General features: G+C 40.3%; 4 protein-coding genes across 6 annotated transcripts; 2 read left to right on the forward strand and 2 right to left on the reverse strand.

The window, feature by feature from the left end:
• Positions 1-2,070: 2,070 nt before the first annotated feature.
• On the reverse strand, positions 2,071-7,194 carry LOC115130758 (ADP-ribosylation factor-like protein 9). Its single transcript, XM_029662192.2, has 4 exons — positions 6,789-7,194; positions 4,169-4,337; positions 3,744-3,919; positions 2,071-3,433 (listed from the first exon to the last, which is right to left on the reverse strand). The coding sequence occupies exons 1-4, from the start codon at positions 7,008-7,010 to the stop codon at positions 3,254-3,256; spliced, it is 747 nt and encodes a 248-aa protein (XP_029518052.1). The 5' UTR covers positions 7,011-7,194; the 3' UTR covers positions 2,071-3,253.
• Positions 7,195-7,938: 744 nt separating this feature from the next.
• On the reverse strand, positions 7,939-16,099 carry LOC115130759 (signal recognition particle subunit SRP72-like). Its single transcript, XM_029662193.2, has 19 exons — positions 15,808-16,099; positions 14,731-14,851; positions 14,458-14,581; positions 14,173-14,316; positions 13,927-14,038; positions 13,771-13,802; positions 13,542-13,666; positions 13,376-13,433; positions 13,107-13,238; positions 12,430-12,558; positions 12,239-12,311; positions 11,737-11,801; positions 11,534-11,629; positions 11,299-11,402; positions 11,095-11,172; positions 9,650-9,787; positions 9,512-9,549; positions 9,188-9,347; positions 7,939-9,007 (listed from the first exon to the last, which is right to left on the reverse strand). Exons 1-19 carry the CDS (start codon positions 15,905-15,907, stop codon positions 8,704-8,706), a joined length of 2,133 nt encoding a protein of 710 aa, XP_029518053.2. The 5' UTR covers positions 15,908-16,099; the 3' UTR covers positions 7,939-8,703.
• Positions 16,100-16,160: 61 nt separating this feature from the next.
• Positions 16,161-20,204, forward strand: LOC115130761 (leptin receptor overlapping transcript-like 1). Of its 2 annotated transcripts, XM_029662197.2 has the most exons (5): positions 16,161-16,270; positions 17,146-17,221; positions 17,367-17,553; positions 17,904-18,016; positions 19,436-20,204. In XM_029662197.2, coding segments are annotated over exons 1-5 (393 nt in total). In that variant the 5' UTR covers positions 16,161-16,254; the 3' UTR covers positions 19,437-20,204. The 2 variants fall into 2 exon arrangements, with proteins under 2 accessions (XP_029518057.1, XP_029518056.1); XM_029662196.2 differs by having other exon boundaries at positions 16,162-16,270; positions 17,904-20,204.
• A 103-nt stretch (positions 20,205-20,307) lies between these two features.
• LOC115130760 (hyaluronan mediated motility receptor) lies at positions 20,308-26,135 on the forward strand. 2 transcript variants are annotated; one of them, XM_029662194.2, is made up of 7 exons: positions 20,308-21,395; positions 21,801-21,958; positions 23,266-23,459; positions 24,229-24,429; positions 24,525-24,677; positions 24,914-25,016; positions 25,787-26,135. In XM_029662194.2, the coding sequence occupies exons 1-7, from the start codon at positions 21,299-21,301 to the stop codon at positions 25,823-25,825; spliced, it is 945 nt and encodes a 314-aa protein (XP_029518054.1). In that variant the 5' UTR covers positions 20,308-21,298; the 3' UTR covers positions 25,826-26,135. The 2 variants fall into 2 exon arrangements, with proteins under 2 accessions (XP_029518054.1, XP_029518055.1); XM_029662195.2 differs by having other exon boundaries at positions 21,804-21,958.
• The last annotated feature ends 546 nt before the right edge of the window (positions 26,136-26,681 follow it).

The following is a 26,681-nucleotide window of genomic DNA, read 5'->3' on the forward strand; positions in this document are numbered from 1 at the left end:
AATGTTGATGTAACAAAATAGTATTTGGTTGAACTTTTTTCCACTGATAGTTTTATAAAAAATACAATTTACAAGTCTATATCTAATGTCATGAGAATAAAAATATCTGCAAATACTGATACTCAAAAAGTAGCCTACTTACCAAGGTGTTGTGACCCCCAGTGTTTTGGACTCTTTGTGTTGTGCCAGTTCCAGGATCCTACAAGAATGTTTCAGTTCATTATCACCTGTTCCAATTTATCCTCACAATACAAAGAAAATCAATAACAACGTAGTAGTTATTGTACCTTGCTTTCAGTTACATCAGGGAATTCATAAAGAATTCCCTGATGGACGAGATCGGTATTAAAATCCTACAAAAGAGAAAATTGTTTGGAGAATACTATTAATTTGGGTTTATGCCCTTATGATTAAAAGAAAGGGAAATTCTCCATCCAAGAACATTTTGGATAACATAATGATCAGCATGCGCATTTGGACAACATGCCCCGTCAAACGTAGCTGTTTTTCCAGATACCTTGTTTGCCTGATGGAAAGGCTTTATAATGCACCAGGTTGAGTTCACCTGCTGGGTCACAATGGTCTGTGTTGTTGATATGACATTAGAAGTCACATGGCAGGACTGAAGTACAGTTGAAGTCAGACGTTTACATACACCTTAGCCAAATACATTTAAACTCAGTTTTTCACAATTCCTGACATTTAATCCTAGTAAAAATTCCCTGTGTTAGGTCAGTTAGGATCACCACTTTATTTTAAGAACATGAAATGTCAGAATAATAGTAGAGAATAATGTCTTTCATCATTTCTTTCTTTCATAACATTCCCAGTAGGTGAGAAGTTTACATACACTCAATTAGTATTTGGTAGCATTGCCTTTAAATTGTTTAACTTGGGTCAAACGTTTCGGGTAGCCTTCCACAAGCTTACCACAATAAGTTGGGTGAATTTTGGCACATTCCTCCTGACAGAGCTGGTGTAACTGAGTCAGGCTTTTAGGCCTCTTTGCTCGCACATGCTTTTTCGGGTTCTGCCCACAAATTTTCTATAGGATTGAGGTCAGGGCTTTGTGATGGCCACTCCAATACCTTGACTTTGTTGTCCTTAAGGCAGTTTGCCACAACTTTGGAAGTATGCATGGGGTCATTGTCCATTTGGAAGAACAATTTGCGACCTAGCTTTAACTTCCTGACTGATGTCTGGAGATGTTGCTTCAATATATCCACATAATTTCCTGCCTCATGATGCCATCTATTTTGTGAAGTGCACCAGTCCATCCTGTAGCAAAGCACCCCCACAACATGATGCTGCCACCACCGTGCTTCACGGTTGGGATGGTGTTCTTCGACTTGCAAGCCTCCCCCTTTTTCCTTCAAACATAACGATGGTCATTATGGCCAAACAGTTTGTATAGATGAACATGGTATCTTCAGGCGTTTGGAAATTGCTCCCAAGGATTAATCAGACTTGTGGAGGACTACAATTTTTTGGCTGATTTCTTTTGATTTTCCCATGATGTCAAGCAAAGAGGCACTGAGTTTGAAGGTAGGCCTTGAAATACATCCACAGGTACACCTCCAATTGACTCAAATGATGTTAATTAGCCTATCAGAAGCTTCTAAAGCCATTACATTATTTTCTGGAATTGTCCAACCTTTTTAAAAGGCAGTCAACTTAGTGCATGCAGTGTGATACAGTGAATTCTAAGTGAAATAATCTGTCTGTAAACAATTGTTGGAAGAATTGTGTAATGCACAAAGTAGATTGTCCTAACTGACTTGCCAAACTATAGTTTGTTTTAAAAAAAATGGTGGAGTTGTTGAATAACTAGTTTTAATGACTCCAACCTAAGTGTATGTAAACTTCCCACTTCAACTGTACTTGAGTGTGGCGGGTTGAAACCCGAGTGAGTCGATCTTCTCTCTCAAGACTTCCAATAAAGGATGTCAAATTCAAAGTGATATGAGGTCAAAGAATGACTGAAGTATTTATGGTTAGCTGTACTTTAACTCCAAAAATAAGTTATATGTCACCGTAAGCCTATATACAAAACTTTGAGCCACACAGACATTTACAACAAGGGTTTTTATTTACATCACCAGGTGTGACAAAACAGAAAAATAGTTGCAAAAAATTAGTTTTTTGATGCTTAAATGACAGAAATGGTTTGGAGGTCTGTTGTAGTCATGGCACCTGCTTATTTCTCAAGATTATACCAGTAGTTTTACCCGTGTTAAACATGAAAACAAGAAGCACTTTTTGTGCTCATATGTAGAGTTATTCCTGTAAAAGCTTCAATTAAGTCCAAGGCAAAACATTGTTAGCCAAATAAACATGCCTAGACACATGAAAAATTGTACTTTGGCATTTTTAAAATGCTTCAAATAAATATGTGGATGGATTGCTTTGGTTACACAACAATCAAATTGGTTTTAAGAAAATATAACTAGGTAGCAAGTTCCCCTTCAAGACGATATAGTCAATACTTAACTTTTATTATGCAAAATAACAAAAATAATTCTATGTACCTTGAAAGAGTCTTCAACATACTACCTAGCAGCACTGACTCTAAACATGTAACCTACATTGTGCTCTACAGTTGTAGATAGCACTAAGAGAAGATCTTTGATGACCACAAAGCATTATCAATTAAATCCCTATAGGTAAGGATGTTGAGACCATCCTTGAAATATTGTGTCTGAATGTGAAAAACAAGTAAATGATCATCAATGAATGAATGAATGTAATTGCCAGTAAATGAGATTGACCATAAGCACGTTGTCTGCTTTTGGCTTCTCTGGAATCATCATCATTCTACAGATGTGAATGAGGCCTTTCACTATCATGGTGTCTGTCAATAGAGCTTGTAACTAGTGCTATCAAAACAAATGACGGCAAGCCAGAACAGGGGTAAAATTAAAGTAAGATATCCCCTCTCAGCCAGTGGGTCATTCATACAGATGTAGAATCTTAATTTGAGCCAGTTTGCTACAGCAGGAAAATAATCCTGCAGCAACAGGAAATATTAATTATTATGTGGATTATAATTATACATTTTTATAGGAAGTTGATATCTTTTTCATTAGGGCAAATCAAGTCAAACATTTCAAGTGGAAATTACCAACTTTATAAGCCTTTTCAAAATGCAAATGCACTACAAATGTGCATTTCCTGCTCTGCAGGAAGATTCTCAGCAACAAAATAGTGATCAAATTAAGATCCTACATCTGTATCTGATGACTAGATGGTGAGTCTATCTACCATCCTGCACCATTTGAATGATCAGGTCCCGGGCGTCCTGCACAGCAGAGTTCACCTCTGTGTCCCCCTTCCTGACATGGGTGCCAATGAGGAAGAGCTTGCGCTGGTCCCCCACTTCCTCCAGGGACAGGGCTTCATGGAGCGTTGTGATACTGCAGGCCCCTTGGTTATCCTGGAGATGGAGGAATAACCGGAACAAACCAGAGGTAAGACACTGGAGCAGGTGCAGTATCTCATAGGGAAGGAAAAAAAAGAGGCGACGAGGAAAGGAAATGCCCACAAGTCTATTGAGATGCAACCCTATGCCCTTTCTGAATTGTCTTCCCTCGATTCCTCATGTCCTTTCTGCTTATCTCGTTCTTAAAATGCATTGAAGGAGAAGTTCTAGGATTACGCCCCTTTGCGTTTTGAGAAGGAGGCCAGGAGAGAGGACGTGATGAATCAAGGAAAGACACTTGAGATGGGAGTCTTATGTGTCTCACCTGCTTGTTGGCTAGTACCACTAAGGGAAGGAAAAGGTCAGTTTCGAGTAGCTCGTGGAGATGCTTCTTAGCCAAAGGGAACTGGGCGGCGTCTGAGGAGTCCACCACAAACACCAGCACCATAGCCTTGCACATGTACCTCTTCCAATAGGGCTGCAGGTTCTCTGTGCCGCCAACTGCAAAATATGCCATGTTTTTTTATTTAATTTCTTCACCACAAGGTATCATAGAAGTCATTTTTGTACATTTGTGAAACAAGAAAATACTATGAATGCATATTGAGTGATGAACTCATTTGACATTTTTCATATTTAACAGTTTGAATTAAGGTCTCCACTAATGAGACCCATTTCTTCTTATCATGGTCATCCAGATAATTAACCGTTTCTGTACTCTCATCATTGTTATGTGCAGGTTGCATTCACTTTCTAGGAACTCGATCTGCAGGTCCTCCCTATTGATGGACACAGCGTTAAAGCCCTGTGTTGGGGTCACATCCTGCTCCAGACTCCCCGTGGCAAAGCAGTGCAGCAGGCTGGTCTTCCCTGACCCTTCAAGGCCAAGCACCAGGACTTGCTTTCCTGTGGGCTTCACCTAGGAGGACACATAATAACAAAGAGACATCAGATGTAACCATCCAGATATATAGAGTTCACAATGTTGTATCTGTCTATGGAATCAATGAGAGCATGAGAGCACGGGAAGTGCCATTGAGACCATCTCCATTTTGAAGTAGACGATTTCTTCTTATTCTACTACTTCTATAAGTTGGTAAACAAACTGAAAGGGTGCACACTGCCACCTGGAGTGTGTTGTTTGAACAGGTATAAAGCCAAGGTTGGTGATTTACTGCCACCATACTTGCTCACAAGTATAATTGAGTTATTCCTTCCTTAAGCCATTGGAAGTCCCACCAAGTTGACTACTTCAAAACGGCGAAATTCCTCAATGGCGATGTCCATTCTAAAACATGCTTTTGGGCACTAGAATCATCTACACATCTCTATGGCTGCTAACCCATAAGCAAAGATAAAGTATATAAAGGCAAAAATGTCACTCATGTGGAAGTATTATCTGCAAGTGCTGATCCAGAGTAATGAGTTAATGTTAATTAAAACCATGATACTGGGACATTCTAGAATCTTGCAAATGTCTACCCACACACTCACACTGACACTAACACACACAGCTGCTACCCTGTTTATTATATATCCTGATTGCCTAGTCACTTTTACCCCTACCTACATCCACATACTGTATTACCTCAACTACCTCGTACCCCTGCACATTGACTCGGTACTGGTACACTTTGTATACAGCCTCGTTATTGTTTATATCGTGTTACTTTTTCCTTCAGCAAATATTTGTCTTACTTTTTAACTCTGCACTATTGGGAATGTCATAAATAAGCATTTCACTGTAAAGTCTACACCTGTTGTATTTGGCGCATGTGATCAATCAAATTTGATTTGATTGTGAATAGTGGAATAATTTAGGCCAAACACAATCATGTTTCTTGCTTTATCTTTACTTCAGCCTTTTATAGCATAGGCCTACAGAAGTCAATGAGACTGAACTGAACTGTCACATCATGTGGTCAGTACAAGCTGACCCACTGCCTGAGAATAGACTATAGGGCCAGGTTACCACTGTATGATGATACAGTCTGGCAACATTATTATAATGTCAAGCTGACCAAGCGACAATAGTTGTTTCAGCCACTCCAGTGACTAATCTGTCACAGAAAATAAGCTATATCGGAGTGCTTACTTATTACATATTTATAAACATTACGACAGACATATGACACTAGTTTCACAATAGAAATTGTAAAGTTCTTTCAAACCTAAGGTTAGTGCAATTTTGGGACATTTGGGACGTCGCTACCTTAAACCCTAACCTTAAGTCCTATTTTTTATTAACAACAAATCAATACAGGAAGTACATGGGGGGAACACAAGTATATATGAATAATACACAAAGAACAATTGGGCTAGGGGGTACAATATCACATTACACACGGACCATAAGGGACATACATACACTTAGAATTATAAGATTTGTTAGTAGAGTAATTAATTGTATTAAAATATAGTTCAATTTATTTTTGTAAGGTAAGAAAATGTGTTTTGTTTGGAAATTTACATTTGTGACTATGAAATTTGCCCAAAAGAATAATGAAATGAATTACATAAAATGGTTTCAACTTATTTCTATCATAGGTAAAGAATCCAAGCAGTACATCTCTCCACAATAGTGTAAGATCTTCATAAATGTGTTCAAATATAAATCTCCTGATGTCTTGCCACAGTTTCCTTACATGAATACAATGCCAAAAAAAGATGCCACATCGTTTCTGGGTGGTCATTACAAAAGGCACAATTTGAGTTTGTTTTTCTTAAACTTCTTCATATAGTGGTTGGCAGGATAATATTTATGAATAATTTTTAAGGAAACTTCCTTTAGGTAAGTGTGTGGCAACATCCAAACTTTTTTCCAACAGATATTATCAATAAAACCGTTCCAAAAAGGCATAACATAAGGTACAGGATACAACATCCTGCTAAAACAAGGTTCGTATCGCTCTGTTGTTGAATGAACCAAAAGAGATATACAAATCGTTCATACTGATGAGTCAACAGGGTTAATGGAAGGTCGTTTCCGAGGGTCAGGTCTCGACACGTTCCTGAATAATAAAGCAACACCTGAGGGAATGGCATCTTAAAACAATTGCAAAATCTTTTGGTGTTACAGGGATCTTGCAAAGTGATAAGAATTCATTATAACTAAGTAAAAAGCCCTCTGAACCTTAACTCCTACCCTTACCACAACCCTTAACGTTTAACGTTTAAATTTCAAGTGGGCTAACGTCAGAATTGGGACGTCCCAAGAATCCCATTTAGATTGAACCAAAATCGAGACAATTTGCGGTGAGGTTATTTCCACTAGCAACCACAAACATCCGTCCTGTAGGCGTGCCTCATAATCCCGGAGGTATCAAATATAAATATTTTACAAGCACAAGATGAACAAAAAGTAGCCTACCTCTGTTACTACGACTGTTGGTGTTTGTTTTGCGCGTTCTGGTACTTTTTGTGCAGTTTCATTTCTAGTGTCCTTTTCTATTTTCTCTGGTTCTTGCTTTGGCTTTGGCTTCGCCTTCTTTGCCTTTACCCCCGAAGACACAAAAGTCCAGATGACATACCCAACTCCTCCGGTTACTGCGAGAGTAAAACCTACGACCGCAGCTTCTCTGACACCAGGCATGTTAGAAACAATTTTGCGAAATCTTGAAATACCTGCTTCACATGTCTTTATACATCGTGATAATGGTTATTATCTGGACGTTTGCATCCCCGGTCACAGCCTGGTTCTAATGTCTTTGGTTATCGTTACAACAAGTGGATTAGTCAAACTATCTCAACGCGATAGGGGATATCCGGGTGTTTAGGAGCACACAGGAAGGAAGTACCAGACAAGAAAATATTATGATAGCAGGATCTAGAATATATGGAGATATAGATATATATAGTATAACACATTTAAAAAATCCAATATTCAACAATTTAGCCAGTTTTTGCTACATTACACACAAACTTGCTATCCTGTCCGCGGTGACTTAATCCCTTCATATACAGTCAATGTTTAATTAATCCTCTCATTTCGGCTCATCAATTTTATTGACATGTAGAGAAATCACCCTATGCACACTTACTTTGCGCATAAAATTGTCATGGCTAGATGGGATACAGCTAATCTCAAATTTCCGTCAAAAAATGATTTTGTGTGGATTTCAGCTAAACCTAAACCTTTTCCTAAATGTAAACCTAATTCTCATAACCTGCTAAGAAAAGTCAATTCTGACAAACTGTATACTATCTAGTCAAAACTATTTAACATGTCTTGGCTGGGGAGTGGGGGAATGTAGCGTCACAATTTCAAATGTAAGACTGAAAAACGACTTCAATGACAGAATGGAAAGGAACAGAAAATGTGCAACACCAATGATGCATAATTGCATCCGAATGATCGATTCTGCTTTGCATTTCCATAGTAAATCCAGCAGGCGGCGCTTGATATTAAAGAGGGCACACTGCATACAATGCGGATGAGATGTTCCATGACCATAAATCCAGATAAATTTCGCTTTGGAAAGTCTGTTAAGTTAAAAACAAACACAAGAAAGCAACATCAGTTTGTCAGTTGTTAAGGAAGCCTATTTATTAAGACAACAATGGGACACACATTTTGGCAAAAATAGTTTGCTTCCATCATTGTAAACAGTTCCTAAAACAATGTCCTAATTATGTACTGTTAGCCAATAATTAAAAAGGTACTCAGCAAAATTACATTGCAACGATGAGCAAGATGCAACACTTCGCTCTCACACAGTATCTGTGCACGGGTTCACTTCACGCTGTTTACAGCGTGGCAGGTAAGGGACCAAAACAGCAGAGAAGTTGAGCAACGTGCTTCAACGCTCTTAGTTGTTGCAGAAATTGACCCACTTTGCTGTGTACTTTCTGCATCATATCGCTGAGTCTACGTTTAAAAACAGACTTTTTACTTTAAGCCGATAACAATGCAGGGATTTAAAAATAAATATACTTTAACTTTGACATACACAGCTTACCTCTTAGGTTGAAAATAAGGTCAAGTGATTGAAATTGAGTGGGCAAGTCAAGGAAATTAGTTCACGGTCAAGGAACCGTGTTCAAATACTCAGGCTCAGGGAGAAGAGAAAAACGTCATTTTTTTCTGCACAGAAGATATGCATTACAAACTAGTAAAACCCCCCTAGTCTACAACACAAACAAGGTCTCTTAGTTCACAGACATTTGTTTCTGCATCTTAAAAGAAAACCTAACCGTGAACAAAGCATTGGGGCCTTTTACTAAATGTATTGCAACTTATTCAACAACCAGAAATTGGATACCATTATTTGTTTGGTAAAAAAAAATTAAAATGTTATAACCAACTTAGAAAAATGACAAAGCTCATGATTCTGTGAGTTCCGGGCCATGTGGTGGTGGTCACCAATGTGTTGCTCAATATCTGCAACGTTCTCCAGGCTACCAGCCACCCTTGCCTCCCTTTTTCTTCTTCTGAGGGGCCTTCTTGCGGGCCCCTGGCCCTGCAGTGGCAGGCTTCTGCTGTCGCGGAGGGACAACGTTGCTGGCAGCGGGGGCCGAGGTGGAGGCAGGGGCTTGGGCTGACCCTGGCCGGGGGGAGGTGGGGGACTGTTGGCTGTCTTACTGGCATCCCTGGAAACACAGCAAAATGAAGTGATTACCAGCCAAATGCAACACACTGCATGAAAAAAGGTGCCAACTGAATGAATCTGGAGTCAGACAGATGTATTAAATGTTTAACTATTAGATGCATATACCTTTTTAGAGCTAATGAAAGTGACAAATGATAAGAGACAAGGATGCGTTACTCACAGGTCGGACACGGCTCCTGACGTGGCCCCCTGCGTGCCTTTACCCACTTGTTCCTTCTTCTTGCCCTTCTTCCTGCCCCGGTAGTAGGTGCGCTCTCTCATGGGCAGCCATCTCTCCTGGTCAGGGTTCGCTGTTTGGTCGTAGTTCTTGGGCAATTTTCCTAAACAGAGGCGAGAGAAAAATAGCAATTCCCCATCAAAATCAGAGATGTTGACTTTATAAACCTCTTAAGGATCTGCCCCTTTGCCCCCCAATTTTCACCATTTTCCCATGGACGTTGATAAGATATTCACATATGTTGCAAGTTGTGTTGTGAGGACATACCCTTCTTTTTCTTCCTCTTCTTTTTAACATCCCCCTGGCTGTGGAGAGAGAATATTGACAGTGAAAGCATATGTATAAAACAGGTATTACGCAGCTTAATTAACACAGCCTTTAATTAAAAGCATTAGGTCTCCTTACCCTTGTTCTTTGGGAAGGTTGTCTCCCGGTACTTTAACGGCCTTCTTTCTGACGTAGTTGGCGCCATGAGAGTTCTCCAGCTCATCTACGTCCACGTTAAACGACATGCTTTCAAGGGAAGGGAGGTGCTTGCTGAGGCTGGGACAAAGGACTAAGGACATAATAAAATATGCTTTTCCATTCACTAAACAGTTCTAGGCACTTTATGATATCCCTGGTAAAATCACCTTGACTGTGAATGAGAACTGGACCAAATCAGAGGTAGCACAACTTTCAGAACGGCAATGTCTATAATAGTGGCAACGGCATGGACTGCTGGATCAATTGCAAGCATTCGTTACAAACCTGCACCTACCCGCCTGTCCAACATCACTACTCTGGACGGCTCTGACTTAGAATACGTGGACAACTACAAATACTTAGGTGTCTGGTTAGACTGTAAACTCTCCTTCCAGACCCATATCAAACATCTCCAATCCAAAGTTAAATCTAGAATTGGCTTCCTATTTCGCAACAAAGCATCCTTCACTCATGCTGCCAAACATACCCTTGTAAAACTGACCATCCTACCAATCCTCGACTTTGGCGATGTCATTTACAAAATAGCCTCCAATACCCTACTCAACAAATTGGATGCAGTCTATCACAGTGCAATCCGTTTTGTCACCAAAGCCCCATATACTACCCACCATTGCGACCTGTACGCTCTCGTTGGCTGGCCCTCGCTTCATACTCGTCGCCAAACCCACTGGCTCCATGTCATCTACAAGACCCTGCTAGGTAAAGTCCCCCCTTATCTCAGCTCGCTGGTCACCATAGCATCTCCCACCTGTAGCACACGCTCCAGCAGGTATATCTCTCTAGTCACCCCCAAAACCAATTCTTTCTTTGGCCGCCTCTCCTTCCAGTTCTCTGCTACCAATGACTGGAACGAACTACAAAAATCTCTGAAATTGGAAACACTTATCTCCCTCACTAGCTTTAAGCACCAACTGTCAGAGCATCTTACAGATTATTGCACCTGTACATAGCCCACCTATAATTTAGCCCAAACAACTACCTCTTTCCCAACTGTATTTAATTAATTAATTTATTTTGCTCCTTTGCACCCCATTATTTTTATTTCTACTTTGCACATTCTTCCATTGCAAAACTACCATTCCAGTGTTTTACTTGCTATATTGTATTTACTTTGCCACCATGGCCTTTTTTGCCTTATAGACTTGTTTTTTTACTGTATGTTTGTTTTACTCCATGTGTAACTCTGTGTCGTTGTATGTGTCGAACTGCTTTGCTTTATCTTGGCCAGGTCGCAATTGTAAATGAGAACTTGTTCTCAACTTGCCTACCTGGTTAAATAAAGGTGAAATAAATAAATAAATAAAAACAAATAAAGTTATTATTTATGTGTAGTTTCAAATACAGAGAGGAGAAAAAAAGGATACGACTTGGCTTTATCTTGATCGACCAAAGAATAGGCAGAGATGAGTTGTGCCAAAGTGTGGATGTCATTGGTGTTTTGCCTGTGGAGCAAGGAGATGGATGAGTTGTTACACTGAATACCACACGTAGAGCAAGCAGGACATACACCAGCATCACCACTGCAGAACAACAGTAGAAACAGAACAATCGTTAAGAGCATCACTCACTTCCACAGTTGTTCCAGGTCACTGATGGCTTCCTTTTTCCGTCCATACTTCAGCTTGAAATCGGCGGCCTCTCGAACGAGTGCCAGGTGAATAGAGGAACCAGGCTTGGATGGAGGAAGACAAAGTGGAATAGTGGACAATGCAGTGTTACTATAGAAACAAAGAGCAACACACACACTCCAGTATTTAAAAAAACTTACATTGACTTCTTTATAATGTGCTTGTTGACTAATACCTGTTCAGATTGGTAGTGCTGAATAGCTTGGCTGAAGACATCAATTGCGCTGTCAATGTCCTCTTCGTGGTTGTACATCGTTACCAGAGCTGAGATCTGTGAAACAATTTCAATTTGTTAGCAGGAGTGTTATGATGTAATATTCATTCAGAACATTTTTAATCTATGATTAGATGTAGAATAATAGAAGTGTAACAACTAACCATCCCTTGTTTGTGCTTGAAATCGTCGATCGACCTCAAGATGTCACATGCTTTGGTAACGTGACCTTTGGAGAAGACACCAATGAAGGTTTATTTACTACTCGGTCAGGTGCTCAAACACCTGAATTCTGACAGAACAGGAGTCACTTGTTCATCAAATGACATGATAGCACAGCACTAGGTATCAATGAGTAAGTATACTGTTAAGCACTAATCTAATTTATCATCTTCAATAGGCGGCAGGTAGCCTAGTGGTTAGAGCGTTGGGCCAGTAACCAAAAGGTTGCTGGATCAAATCCCCGAGCTGACAAGCTAAAAATCTGCCGTTCTGCCCATGAACAAGGCAGTTGTTCCCTGTTGGCCATCATTGTAAATAAGAATTTGTTCTTAACTGACTTGCCTAGTTAAAGAAAGGTTCAATTATAAAAAATATAGGCCTATTTTCTGCTTGTTACCGAGCAAAAAAACAAAACAAAATTGGGATAGGGAAAGACAACCTTACCTTGAGTCAAATAGAGTTGTGCCATTGTTAATTTGATACCAGATGCACTCTCTGGGTGCTGGTCTGCGAAACACTTTAAAACAGAAACACACACATCTAGCATTATACATAGAAGAGCTTTCCATGGCTATTTATGTATTTATACATCAACTACACGTATCTCAAGTTAGGCTCTGGTCAACAGGAAGTACCTGAAGCAGCTCCATGGCCTTGGAGTGTTGCTTCTCTCTGCACAGCTGAGCCACCTGGATCAGAACGGGCCGCGGGTGGCCTGGGTTCTGGGACTGGAGGCCTGACGACAGCTTTCTGCACTGGTCCACCTGTGGGGTGCACGTAACAACTCAGCAATGACCGTTGAGATTCCCAGTCTAACCTGTTCACCATTCTCCCTGGTCTGGGACCAAAAGGCTCCTGAACGACTTCAACCCCAAAGCCATAAGACTGCTGAACAGTTCATTAAACGGCTACCCGGACATTCTGCTTTTCACCCCCTACCTATATGTACTTCAATCAATCACCTAACCAAATCTATATGTACATATTACCTCAATCACCCGAACTACCTCGTACCCCAGTACAATGACTCAGTACTCCTTGTATATAGCCGTGTTATTTTATTTAGTTACTATTTTCTTTTGAAATATTTGTCAATTTTCGTACTTTTTAACTGCATTGTTGGGAAAGTGCTCGTAAGTAAGCATTTCAAAGCATTTCAAAGTCTACACTTGTTGTATTTAGCGCATGTGACAAATAACATTTGATTTGATTTTGATTTGACATCAGTATGTAGTGAAATTGTCAAAATAAAGCTGTGAATAAAGAGTGGAGGATAATTTTAACAATGAGTTAATGCATTCAAATCCGATACCTGGTTAGTGTACATAGCCAACAGGGCTTTGTTGAATTCGATGGCTTGCAGCTGTTTCTTGGCCAGCTTGTACTCGACACCGTCAGCATTTGTCAGTTTCACCTTCTTCTTAGAGTCAAACACGTTTTGGTCCTGCAGGAGAAAAAGCATATGAGTAACATCGTCAGCCCACATGAATTCAACAATAAGAGAACAGTCAATAACAGCTTAGCCTGTTTCAATGTTTAGTAGTTCCTAGCAGTACGGCGAAGGTTCATGCGTGTATCTACCTTGTTTATTGTAATGATGTTGTTAGCAGTCACAGCTAGAAGTCCCACATCCGATGGCCTAGGATTCAACAAAAACGGATTCCACTACTCTCTCGTCCTGTGCCTACAATAGCACATACAAATGAATGTAATGGCTCAATTGATTCCACTTTGGAGTAACACTCACTTGAGCTTGATGACTTGGTTATAGAGCTGCAGCGCCACTTCTGTCCGACCCTGTAACTGCATAACGTAGGCCATCTGGGAGTGGATGACGGCCAGCTCTGACTCAATGTCCTCCTCAGTTATATCCTAAATTACGATTCACAATTTGGAAGAAAAAAAAGAAGACATTTTTAAATCTGTAAGCTCAGCCATGACATTGTGAACTTATTTCACAGGCATAGAGCACTCACCAAATCCTCAGACAATGAAACACGACAAAGCTCTGAAAAAAATGACGCAAACAAAAATTGTCAACATTAACCATAAAAGGGCTGGACAAAACCTACCGCACAGCATTTTGAATTATGTCTGTAGAATGCAGAATTGCAATTGTCTGTGATCCTAACCTTCTGCTTCCTGTAGTTTGTTCATAGCCTCCGTGAGTTGGCCTTGACCAATTAGAGTACAGGCAGCGTTGTAGCTCAGCTCATATGTAGTCTCTGACAGGCCAAGATCATCCTGCAAAAACAGGATGGAATTAAATGTATTATTCAGTGTTAAATTGAGACTCAGGGAAGATGGCTTCAATAACCAAGTGTCTCATAAGATCAGTACGAATAGAAGTCTGTTCTAATTGGGTGCAGAAGACCCACCGGAGAAGCCTTCTCCCATGTGCTCATAGCAGCCACCACGGCTGAGAGGTTTGTCTTCCTCTCCTCTTCGTATTCATCCTGGGAGTTCCTGATCAGGTCCGTGTAGACAGCCTTGCACTCGTCATAGCGCTCCATACGGTACAGCTATGGTGAGAACAAAGGGGAGGTCAGGGATCAGTACATTGGGTCAGTTTACTGTGGCTGGCAGGATCATCCACTGAAGGGTAGACAGGCAAGCAGTGCAAACAACATCTAATGTCATTTCTTATTTTCATAAAGTCTTACCACTTGACCATAGAGTTCTTTGAGCTTGTCTGTTTGTTCTGAAACACCTTCAATGGTCTTCAGAGCACTTTCAACTCTGTTCAACCGGTACTCACAGTAGGCCTTTTCAAACACAATGAGTTCACTGAGGTAGCACAAAGAAAGTGTTAAACATTGACCTAAGGGTACAGCCAGGAGTTTCTCAAACCAGACCAAGAATTTATAGATTTTGCATTGCTACAAGATTATCACTATATAACATTATGTTAAAGTCACAAGTCATATTCAACATACCTGCCAAGTATTTTTGAATATGTGTTCATGACATTCAGTGCCTCTTTGAAGCTACCATTTTGCAGCAGGCATACTATTTTACAGTGAAGGGCTGTCACGTCTTCCTTGACTTCATGCAAAACTGTGGAAGAAATGAATAATTGAGATTAAAAAGGGGCAAACTGCAGTTAACAGTAACAAAGCATACACCCCACCAGTGTTTTAGTAGTTTAATGATGGGGCTGGAGAAATGTAACTTGTCAAATTCATAGACAGAGCTACAAATGCTAGGACTCACCATCCATGAGATACAAATGATCATTTCAACCATGTTGAGGTTATATACTGTACAACGTTGGTTTACAATTACATTGTTGACAAACATTGGAGTAAAACAAGCTTCTATTGTGGGTTCTGATGATGTATGACAGTTGAGCTCAGTTCATAGTTTATGAGGCATGTATACGTTCTAGTCAAGAATCACTGAGTGTATATAATTAATCTAAAAGTATTTATAAAATAAAAAGTGATGTAGCAATCGCAGATTGGCCCTTAGTGTAATTACATGCAAAAGTATAATTTTCCTTCAGGTCAGTCACCACCAACGATAACTTAATCAAATCTCAATTTACGGTGCAATAGAGAACTCAATAATGTTCCAATGAAAGTGCAAATCTGTGAATCACACTTCCCAGCAGATTCAAGGCTGCTAGCTACAGGATAGCTAGAGTAAAACAGTGTAGTTGCTAGCTAGCCAGCTAACTAGTCAGCCAGCTAATTGGGACACGTCACTGTGTTTACAACTCAGATGTGACTGACAATTTTGAAATATTATCCCTAGAGTAAAAATATGCTATTACTGTTCTCAATAAAAATCTACACTATGTTCCGATCATTGGGGGAAAATTGTAATTTAACAAAAACTACCTAATTAGTGATTAGCTTGATTATAGCTGCATATTTATTTTTTTAGCTAAGAGTTGTAACTTAACGTTAGCTCGCTAGCCAGCTGGATAGTAACCATTCAGCCCTCAAACAACACAGAACATCTATTCAGATTTGACAGCTACAAACATGTGAACAAGAGTAAACCCCTACTTTTGTTGACAGCTTTGATGGCCCGAGTAAAATCTCCATTCTGTCCACAACGATTCACTTCTGTCCACAGCGAAGCAACTGTGCCTCCTCCACTCGCCATCTTTTACTCCATGCAGACTGCCAGCGGAGGCACAATTATGTTTCTTCCGGATGGATAGAATCACAAAAACGGCTAAATAAAAAAAGTGAAGAACCCGCATGCATTTAAAAAGACAAACATCATAATTAGCAAACGTATTTAGATACAAGGTGCGTTTCAGCATACACATTGATTAGTCAGATGATCTATTTTACATGTTCTTCTGACTGATGGGATTCCGCGCATGCGTGTTGCTAAATACAGACACAGCTCTGTGGGTGAAATCGAATTCACGGACTGTTTGATGCAGTACTAGTTAAGGGTGTATTGTTGTCGTGGACTGTGTGACGAGTTTATGTCCTGCAGAAATGGCCGGGATTAAAGGTGAGGAAGTTGCTGTCTTACTTTTAAATAATACATTAATTGGATTACAACAAAGGTAGTCAATCACACATAGCGAGCCAAGTAGCTATGCCTTGACATGGTGTGCTGCTACCTAACACTGCCTGAGTGCTAGCCAGTTAAGCTAACTCCCTTAGCTAGCCAACTAATTTGATGTCGGCTTATTATCTGCTAGCTATGTAACGTTAGATAAATAACTAGCTAATTATATAACGTCAACTAACAAGGACGTTAACTAGGCACTGTAGCTAGCTAGCTAATAACTTGATTGGTGTTCTAGTTAGTAACGCTTTAGCTAGCTACAGTTAACGTTAGGTAGCTAGATTAGCACCTGGCTAGTTGTGGTATTGATGATGGGCCATTTAACTAGCTCATGATGCAATTACGAATTGATAAAATACACGTTAGAAACTAGCTTTGTCCTGCCAAACCTAATGTTGTATTGTTATGGCTAGGCAATTATGACAAGCTAAATTAGCTAAGGTTAGACCTCGCTAACAAGTGCGTTGTCTCAAACCTCCTTTATCTAGTTAACCATCTAGCTAGCTAAGTCATAATGACATGCAGAAGTTTACAAATCAATGTTCTAACTAGTTAAATTAATACACTTTAATACTAGCAGCTAGCAACTTTCTTAAAAAACATCTATGATAGCTGAAAATACTCTGCATTCCCTCACCCAATCCATCCCAGCCAGGCCCTGAATGTGAAATCATCTGATTTGTCACATGATTATTTCCTCGTTGGGTCTACAGCATTAGGGTCATGGTCAGATCAATTATGACCTAAGGAATTAGTATTACATGAACACACACACACACACACAGTTGTTTAGTTTATTTCCCTCTCCTTTCTAGCTCTGATCAGCCTGTCCTTTGGTGGGGCTATTGGCCTCATGTTCCTGATGCTAGGATGTGCTCTTCCAGTGTATGAGTAAGTATCTCCATCATATTCATGTTTCATGCGTTAATGTCAAGTGCACAAGTACTGTATAATGCCTTGCAAGGTTTTATAATATGATGCTGCCCACATCAAGTATTTTCCAAGTCATAACTGACGGGAACTTCTCTCTTCACAGTAAATACTGGCCCTTGTTCCTCCTCTTCTTCTACATCCTCGCCCCAATCCCTTACTGCATCTCCCGGAGAATTGTTGACGACACAGACTCAGCCAGCAACGCCTGCAAAGAGCTGGCATTATTTCTCACAACGGGCATAGTGGTTTCAGCCTTTGGCCTGCCCATCATTTTCGCAAGAGCTGATGTTGTAAGTATACATCTTGGTGATTTTACTTGTGTAGGCTAAGGGGTGTCCGACAACACTTTGTCCTCATACCTGTGCAGTAACAACATTGCGTTAGCTTTGTTGTTACAAGTAATTGCTTTCTAAATTGCATACATTTTTGGTGTTACACAAATGGAATAAGGACCATTCCTTATAGGACTGTTGGGCTACATCTTATAGGCTACCATTTGTGTAATAACAAGAAATGCTCAAATCCGTTACTAAACAACACTTAAAAAAGGGCTGTGATTTGCTCAGTCCAAACAGATTGAAAGTATGCAATGCAGAATTTTGTAACATATGTTGACTGAATTATTTATGTTTGTTTACAGATTGCCTGGGGAGCATGTGCGCTTGTGTTAACAGGCAATGTAGTCATCTTCGCAACCATTCTGGGATTCTTTTTGGTCTTCGGCACAAACGACGACTTTAGTTGGCAGCAGTGGTAAAATTGGGGTGTGGGGGGGCTAAGTCAGAATTGTTTATTACTAGCATTGTTATTATTATTGTTATGATTGCAATTATTGTTTGTTGTTATTTATATGACTGCCCGTCCATAGACACACGAAACCAGTGCAATAATCTGTTTTAACTGTCATGTGGAATGTCAGACTGACTTCAGGTGGATGTGCTGACTTTCATTTGGACTTTTATTTTTTGCTCCATGTTTGTGAGTCTTCTCCCTTCATGTACTGTACAGGCTTATTTTTTGAGTGTTGCGATAAAATATTGTTGAGATCATAAATGCCCATCTAATCTGTGCAAATGCAAAAATGTCCACCTGGACTCAGATTGACCTTTGGAAGGGGTCTTTGGCCATCGGTTTGGGATTTTTTTCCATTGTCTGAAGGTTGGAAGCTTTTTTTCCTGTGACAAAGATATCTTACTGATAAAAGATTTGTAACTTTGGGAGTGTGGGTGTATAGTAGTGTGCTGGTCAGTTTCGAGAGGATAGTCTCCCCCTCCAAGTGCTGACATGAAGCTGAAGCACTGGATATTTTGTATGGAGTAAAGGTTGTTTTTGAAGAGCACATTGAAAGCTGAACGCCTGTGAGTTTCTCTCAGCTTGAAACCATTCAATATGAAGGTAGATACAGCATATATTGATATAATGCATTATCCAATGCACTGTCCCCCATTGCAGTGATCAAATTCGAATGACTCAGCTATTCACCAACATTCATTTGATACAGGCCTCTTGTGTTTGGTTGTTTAGCGTAGCGTAGCATATTCTGCCCCTTTTGAAAATGGTCTAGAAGTCATTGTAACCCTGTGTCATCTTTTCTCTTTGGAATAGAGTCATCAAAAACCTTCGTCAGACAGCCCAGGATTAAGGCTAGCCGGCGTGAAATGTGGCCAACTTAAGATCTAGGCTACTTATAACCCGGGTCACTAATACCGCTAGCCCTAGATTTACCAGGTATCCAAGAGACCAATTTGTTTCAATACCAGTAATTGGAAACCAAGGCTGCACTGTAGTTATATTTCACAAATAAATGTGGATGAACCCTAGTTTTTACCAAGGCATATCATGTTTTGTTCTATATTTAGTACATCCTCACTAAGATGTTCTCCCGTACTCTCCCTGAAGGAAATGAATTCGCCGTATAGGTCTAAACTACTTTTAATGTGGTCATTGTATACTTGCATTGGGTGTGCTGATATCATACATTCACTCAGTGTAGTTTGCTGTTACTTAAAGGTGTCAGAGGACTGTGTCCTGAGCTTTGAAGTGTGTTGTTACATTTAACTGAACTAGTTGTAGCTAAGCAAGGTATTAAGCATCCGTCACCCCGTGTGCACTGGCCTGTTTAGCTGGGTGGAAAGGTTGCGTGTTTAAGATCTCTTTGTTTTTATTTTGCAGATGGAGCAGTTATCTTTGAAAAGTGGTCTCTGGAAGAGGCCAAAAAAAAAAAAGACTGAAATCCATCTAAAAAAATTCCAGAAGTAATCGGAAGCACCGATTCATCCGGTATCTCTTTCTGTCCCACTCAGATTGTGAGTAAGTTTGTCAACTTCTTATTTCCAGTCTTCCAGAGACCACAACCTCCATGAAGATAGTGATCATAATGAAAACCCTTTGGCACCTTTTGTGAGTTTAGCTGAACTTTTTAAATAATCATTGTTACCTTGATTATCAAAGGTAATGTTACAACAAATGGCTTTTGGTGTTTTTGTTATCCTTTTATGTAAGTAAAGTTTAAACTTTCCATACGTCAAAACAAATGATAAAATATACATTTGTGCCTACAGCAATGCACTGATGGCATATCTACAGTTTTTGGACATCCAGGTTAGGCTATTTATAGCATTTTGAACCACAATTGAAGTATTATAGACTGAGTATTGCTTAGTGAAAGTTTGAGAAATGTACAAAGACTTTCAATACCATTCTATCAAACAAATGAACACATACAAACTGCATAATCAGGTCATTCCAGTCATGGGATGGGTTTGTAACGGATCTCTTTTGTGAAAGATGTGTTTCACACAACGGGAAGAATATTTTATTTATTGGTATTAGAGGACGCTTTGTGTAGATGACCAATTGCCACTTTCTATCTACAACTGTTGTTTTTGAAGGCAGAGGTCAGCATGGGGGTTTTCTTTTCTAAATAAAAGCCTTTTTTGAACATCCTCTCATTGAATGAATTATGCATAAAATTCCTACAATATTAACACTTCCTAGTTGCATTTGGTATGAGATGTTTGAAGAGACTAAATTATTGGGTTCTAACTTGACTACAAAACCTTCAGATCTCGCAACAGAATCAATGGTTTGATCCTATCTAGTTGCTTTGATACGTTCTGCACTGGTGTGTGTATAAGGTAGAGAATGACATGTTCATTAACCATCACACATGGAAGCGGGTAGTCAAGCACTAACAGGAGGAATAGCTGTGTTTCGTCTCCCCCACCTGGCAAGGAACTGATGTGAAACAAGGCCGTGCATAAACTGTGACTTCTTAATTAAAGGCCCCAGACTCAGTGCAGTGATGTCCCCATTGTTGTGCTCATATTAGCATCAGAACTGTAAATGGATCAATGGTTGTTCAGATGGGTAAAACCTCACAGCCTACTACACCCCCCCCCCCCCCCAAACATGTCACTAGATAATTATATAGCAAGTTCAGTCATGGTACAAATGCAAATCTGAGGAAATTATCTGCAGAGGAAATACTTCCTCTTTAGGAACGTTTATGGATTTGACTCCCCTGATATAAGATCCAAAATATAAATGTCAAGTAAAGAGTAAGGTACCTGTTTTAAGGTTGTTTACCAGAAGGTTAGTTATGTAAGTGTATATAGCTCCAGGGTGTATTTTAGATATGCATCCAAAGGTGCCTGCTAGCTACAACTTGTCCGATTGCCATGTTAGATTTCATAACATTCACAGCCTGAGGGGCACCATTTAGGTAGATTTGCATATAACTTTGGATCCTGTAAAAACTAGGCCCTGAAAGGTTAAAATCGTCAATTAAATCCTTAGTATATCCAGTGACATGCACTGTTTGGTATTTTTCCAATTCCGTCTCAAAGTGACATAGCAATAACACTGATAAAGGCCTAACACTGACATATGAGAACGGGAGGAGTTTCTCTCTGTCTTTAGGGTGCCACGCAACTAGAAGAAGCTAGTAAATCAGTGGCTTGTTCCTTTGCATCTGACAGTCATGGAAGCTGAACGATACAGGTGAATCACAGTAAAGGAACGAGGGAAGCGGGAATGAGGAGATTTTTCAGAGCGCATAGCTACAGCGATGAAGACAACAGTCAGATCCAGTACCTGACTGCTAAGTGTAACCGCCTGACACATGAAAAAGGTAGGTATTGGTAGTTATTGGGTCATTATGGGACTGGGAGGACTTATAGATCAACTACTTTGGATTATTAGTCTGTTGGCTATTCACTCAAAGAAGAATGCCTGTCATTGAGCAATGTACTGTACACATGTCACCATAATCAATTGCAAAATGGTTAAAGTGTAGTTCTACAAGAAAAACAGCAATACACTAACAGAGTTAGCTATTCTCAGGGTGAATGATGTCATGATTTCACTGTTTCTAGTTAAGCCATATAACAGGCACCAATGATTTTACAGGGTTCAAAGTCCAAACCTACTGTACAGTGACTGAGAATCATGTTGAATAGGTAAGGGAAAGTTGTCCTCTGATGTGGGGACAATATACCAATTCCAGTCACAGGGCCGTTGTCTTCTTTTGGTACAGTAGTGCTGGAGAGGGAATGCATGGGGGCCAGGGAGAGAGAGAGGAGCCTGCAGAATGAGCTGGAGGCTCTGTCCACACAGCTCTGCCAACAGGAGCAGGTCAACATAGATTTGATGTTCAAACATGATCAAATGCTCTGCAGGGTCCATCATGAACAGGTACTGACGTCTTGTTTCCGTCTTTTCACTGGTCAACCACAGATGGCTCTTGTCACTCTGAAGCTGTGTACCTATAGTATAATTACAGTGTACGTGCTAATGTAATGTTGTGTAATTGCATGGATTAGATGTCATGCAATGTTCTACATCTTTCTAATATTCTACTTTTAATTGGCAGAATGTAGAATCTAAATGCAAAAAAACTCAATACATTCCAATGCTAGTGAAGCTAAGCAAAATTGCCTTGACACATTCCTTGTTAAATCCTAATTCTGTTCTCACGTGTGGGCTTGCTAGTCGCATTTATCTACACTGTTCCTTGCCAAAGTATTCATCCCCCTTGGCATTTTTCCTATTTTGCTGCATTAAAACCTGTCATTTAAAAATATTTGTATTTCATGTAATGGACATACAACATTAGTCCAAATTGGTGAAGTGAAATGAAAAAAAACTTGTTTTAAATTATTTAAAACAATAAACTGAAAAGTGTTGCGCACATATGTATTCGCCCCCTTTGCTAAGAAGCCCCCAAATAAGATCTGGTGCAACCAATTACCTTCAGAAGTCACATAATTAGTTAAATAAAGTCCACGTGTGCAATTTAAGTGTCACATGATCTCAGTATATATATAATATATATATTTAATATATATATATATACACCTGTTCTGAAAGGCCCCAGAGTCTGCAACACCACTAAGCGGCACCATGAAGACAAAGGAGCCCTCCAAACAAGTCAGGGACAAAGTTGTGGAGAAGTACAGATCAGGGTTATGTTATAAAAACATATCTGCAACTTTGAACATCCCATGGAGGACAATTAAATCCATTATTAAACAATTGAAAGAATATGGCAATTAAACAATTGAAAGAATGGGGGGGGGGGGGAATTGTAAGGCAACAAAATAGAAAAAATGCCAAAGGGGGTGAATACTTTTGCAAGCCACTGTAGGTGTTATTGGAAAAGACGTGTAAAATCTCCAGAGTTTGTCAACTGGATAACATGAATACTAACAGTATTATAGAATAAATGTCATGGAAATTCCTCCCATTTTTGAGGAAAGTCTTACAATAGCATGTGCTGAATACATACAGCATCTGTGTCCTTGTGTTTACCCACGTGTTTCTGTTTGTGTGGACTGTGGCCCTCACCAAGGATCTGGTTGTGTTCTTGTGTTTACCCACGTGTTTCTGTTTGTGTGGACTGTGGCCCTCACCAAGGATCTGGTTGTGTTCTTGTGTTTACCCACATGTTTCTGTTTGTGTGGACTGTGGCCCTCACCAAGGATCTGGTTGTGTTCTTGCAGCAACGGGTGCATCTTGTGGTGGAGGAGAGCTTCAGAGATGCTGCACTGCTGGGCCTACAGCTGGAACAGGTCAACTCGGAGCTACTGCACCTGCAAAGTTCTGAGGTGCAGCTGGAAGGCCTGGTGGAAGAGCTGCACACGGAGGACCTGCAGAGAGCTGCATTGACAGAGGACCTTCAGGTGCAGCTGCACAGGTAAATCTACTGCCCTGCACTGTGGGAAGGAGAAAGTAAATGGTACTATTGTGTGTGTGTACCCAAAGACCCCCTTAATGTTTAAAACATAAGACCATACTTTTTTTTTTAAAGGCAGCAGTATTTAGCTATGGTTTATCCAGCTGTACAAATGGACATACTGTAAAAGTAAAGTCACTCCAGATAAGGGTGTGCACTAAGCAAATAAACATTCAAATGAATGAAACTCCTAACTTTTGATTACCATCTCCTACAAACATGAGCCAAGTGAAGCCGTCCCAACTGTTTTAAAAACACACTGAACAGATCTCCAAATAGTCAGGTTGTCACACGTCAAATAAATGTTTGGATTTGTGATTTTTAAGTCTGCAAAAACACACGTGCCCTTAAGCATGCTGTGCTATAACTTGCTGACTTTGAATCCCCAGTTTGGAAAATTGGCTGACAGTCAGAATACATTATCACATCGTGATTTCAGGGGTAGCATTGCACTAGGGGTATGATAAAGGAGAGTTTAACATGAGCTCAGCTCAAACCCTCAAGCTGAAATTCATTGTTTGCCTGTGAAAGAAACTGGGGAATCATGGAGAAGTATGTTTTCATGATTGCTTGTACACGAATATGACCAGGAGGTTACATGTTGGTTAGATATATTGGCTGTTCATGCAACATTCAGGAGGGATGATGCATAATAGATTTTTTTAAGACCACAAATTAGAAACATTTCTAAGCACCTAAGTTCAGGGTCTCATGTGTCTTCGGCTGACAGTAAGGTATTGGAGTTGGAAGAGCTTCATTGCGGCTACGCTGCCAACACCCAGGAGATGGAGGAGCTGCGTAGCGCCAACCAGAGGAAGGTGCAGGGACTGCAGCGGGAGAACGAGTGCAGCCTGAAGAAGCTCCAGGAGACGGCCGAGCAGTTTGAGTGGCTGTGTGAACAGCAGCGCTACTGGATGTGCTGCGTCAAGAGGTAGCTATGCTGTACCATCACTCTGTTGTCATTGGTTATTTAGCACAGACAAACGGTGGATAACACCAGATTTAATCTCTGAATGAAACCTCCAGATTCAAAGACTGCCTGTCAGAGGAGAAGGACTCTCTGGTGCAGCAGGTGAAACGGTTGGAGAAGGAGGTAGCAGAGCTGAGGAAGAGCTCAGAGAGCACCACCCAGATGCTGTGCTGCCCCCTAGAGGACACAGTCAGCCAGCACTGTGACAGGTAACAGCAATTTGTCCTCAGTGACCTGAGGCCTCTACCTATAACAACTTGTCTCAGATCAGTTTTTCTTCCTCAGTCATACCATTAACAGTCAGTTATGTGTGCCACAGCAAAACAGACCCCATAACAGTTCTCAGACATAGCTAATGTGATTGGTAACAATGGTTACAGACACAGGCTTTTCTCAATCCCACATGTCCATGAGAACTTATTCCCTTCCCTTTCCGATTCTGCAGAATGCCCTCTTGGGAATCCGGTAAGATGGCTGACCTGCAAACCCAGGTGGACAAATGGAGAAAGCTGTATGAGGACCTCTTCAGCCAGTTCACACCCCACCAAGTAAGCATAGCCTACACTAACTTTGACCGAACCAATGGCTGCGTGTTGCACATCTCTAGTCTTCAGGGGCTGCGTCTTTCTGTGTGTTGCCAATCAGTGAGTTTGTTTGCTTGCTGGATTTAGACTGACTACAAACGGGAGTTGTGCGTCACTGGTCTAAATGGACATGGCAATAGTAATATGACTGCCTAGGATGTGGAGAATCGTATGAACCTTCATTTCTCGGGCATGGATTTCTGTCTGCTTTTCTCAGTCAGTCTGTGCTATGCATGGCTGGGTTCCAGGCAACGGGGTGCTCTTCCAAACCAAGGGAATGAGATGACTAATGACTGGAGGAGGTGTTTCCCAGTGGTCTCTGTGCTTTGTTCCCTTTTGACTAGCTCTGGAGTGCACATTTTGAGATAATTATTCTGATTGAGTGCAGATGATGCAGGCTGCAGTCTCTAGTGAGCCTGAGAGAAGAGGAAGTTAGCCGAAGCAATAGGGACTGCCGGAGGAGACGTATAGGACATGAGACAAGTGACCATGCTAAAATGCATTACCGTTTTATGAATTATATGGTTGATTCACACACCAGAGAACAGACTCATGTTATGACTCTTACATTTGAGGGAGATAAAACATACTGTTCCTTACATGAAGGTTTGGGGAGGGAGCAGATGTTGAATTTTCCAGAATATTCTCACTGTAAATTGTGTAGGCCATGTGTGTGTGGTTTATGTTCATTGCCTTTTGGCCGGACTCACCTATAGTTTACTTTGTATTCTCAGGGGGGGCACGTTGTCGACGGATACCAAAAACCTCCTTGAGGTCAGAAGACCATGAAATCCATCTATTTTTCTTCAACCCAGTGGAGGCACTCCTAACTTTTGGCTGTTTGTCTCGCTACTCAACTGTTGCTGAGAACCATACAACCTCACCGTTCTATTGTTGTCATTGTTTAAATGTCTTGAAACCACTGCATGACCATGACTGTACTGGAGTGTGATATGCCACTTTGTTACAGTCTATTGTCTATATTTTGGTATGAGTATTAGTGTTCTCCTATTTGGACACTTTCCTGTCATTGTCTATTTTCAGACACACTGGTGGAACATAGTAAATCAACAAGTAAAAACACCTGAGAATGTCTGTTTTGTTGTTACTCTGCCAATCCGGATGATGACTCTAGCTGATGAGCAGAGAACCACAACACATGCTAATGTTTTGTCCTGGTGAACATTCCTGACATTAACTCCCATTTACAATTAACCAGATGTGGGATTAAAAACACAACTCATGTAAAATATACTCTCGGTAAAATGTACATAGGTTCAGAACTTTTGTGAAACGGCGCAGTTAAAAAATATATGGCAAAATAGAAATCAAACTGGATGCGCTTTAGCGATAGATGGTAGCTGAAGGATGGGATTAAAAACAAACAAGGGAACTATTGTAAAATACGTTGTCTGTAAAGTGTGTGTGTAGAAGCCTAAGTGGTCTTGTCCATTAGTTTACTCCAATTAGAAGGCATGGTAGGTTTAGGGGGAAAATAATAAAGGAACATATATTTAAAAAAATATGTATATATATAGTAGCAGTCAAAAGTTTGGACACCTACTCATTCAAGGGTTTTTATTTTTTACTATTTTCTACTTTGTAGAATAACATTGAAGACAAACTATG

Source organism: Oncorhynchus nerka, linkage group LG6, assembly GCF_034236695.1.
Source record: "Oncorhynchus nerka isolate Pitt River linkage group LG6, Oner_Uvic_2.0, whole genome shotgun sequence".
In the NCBI taxonomy this organism is placed as follows: Eukaryota; Metazoa; Chordata; class Actinopteri; order Salmoniformes; family Salmonidae; genus Oncorhynchus; species Oncorhynchus nerka.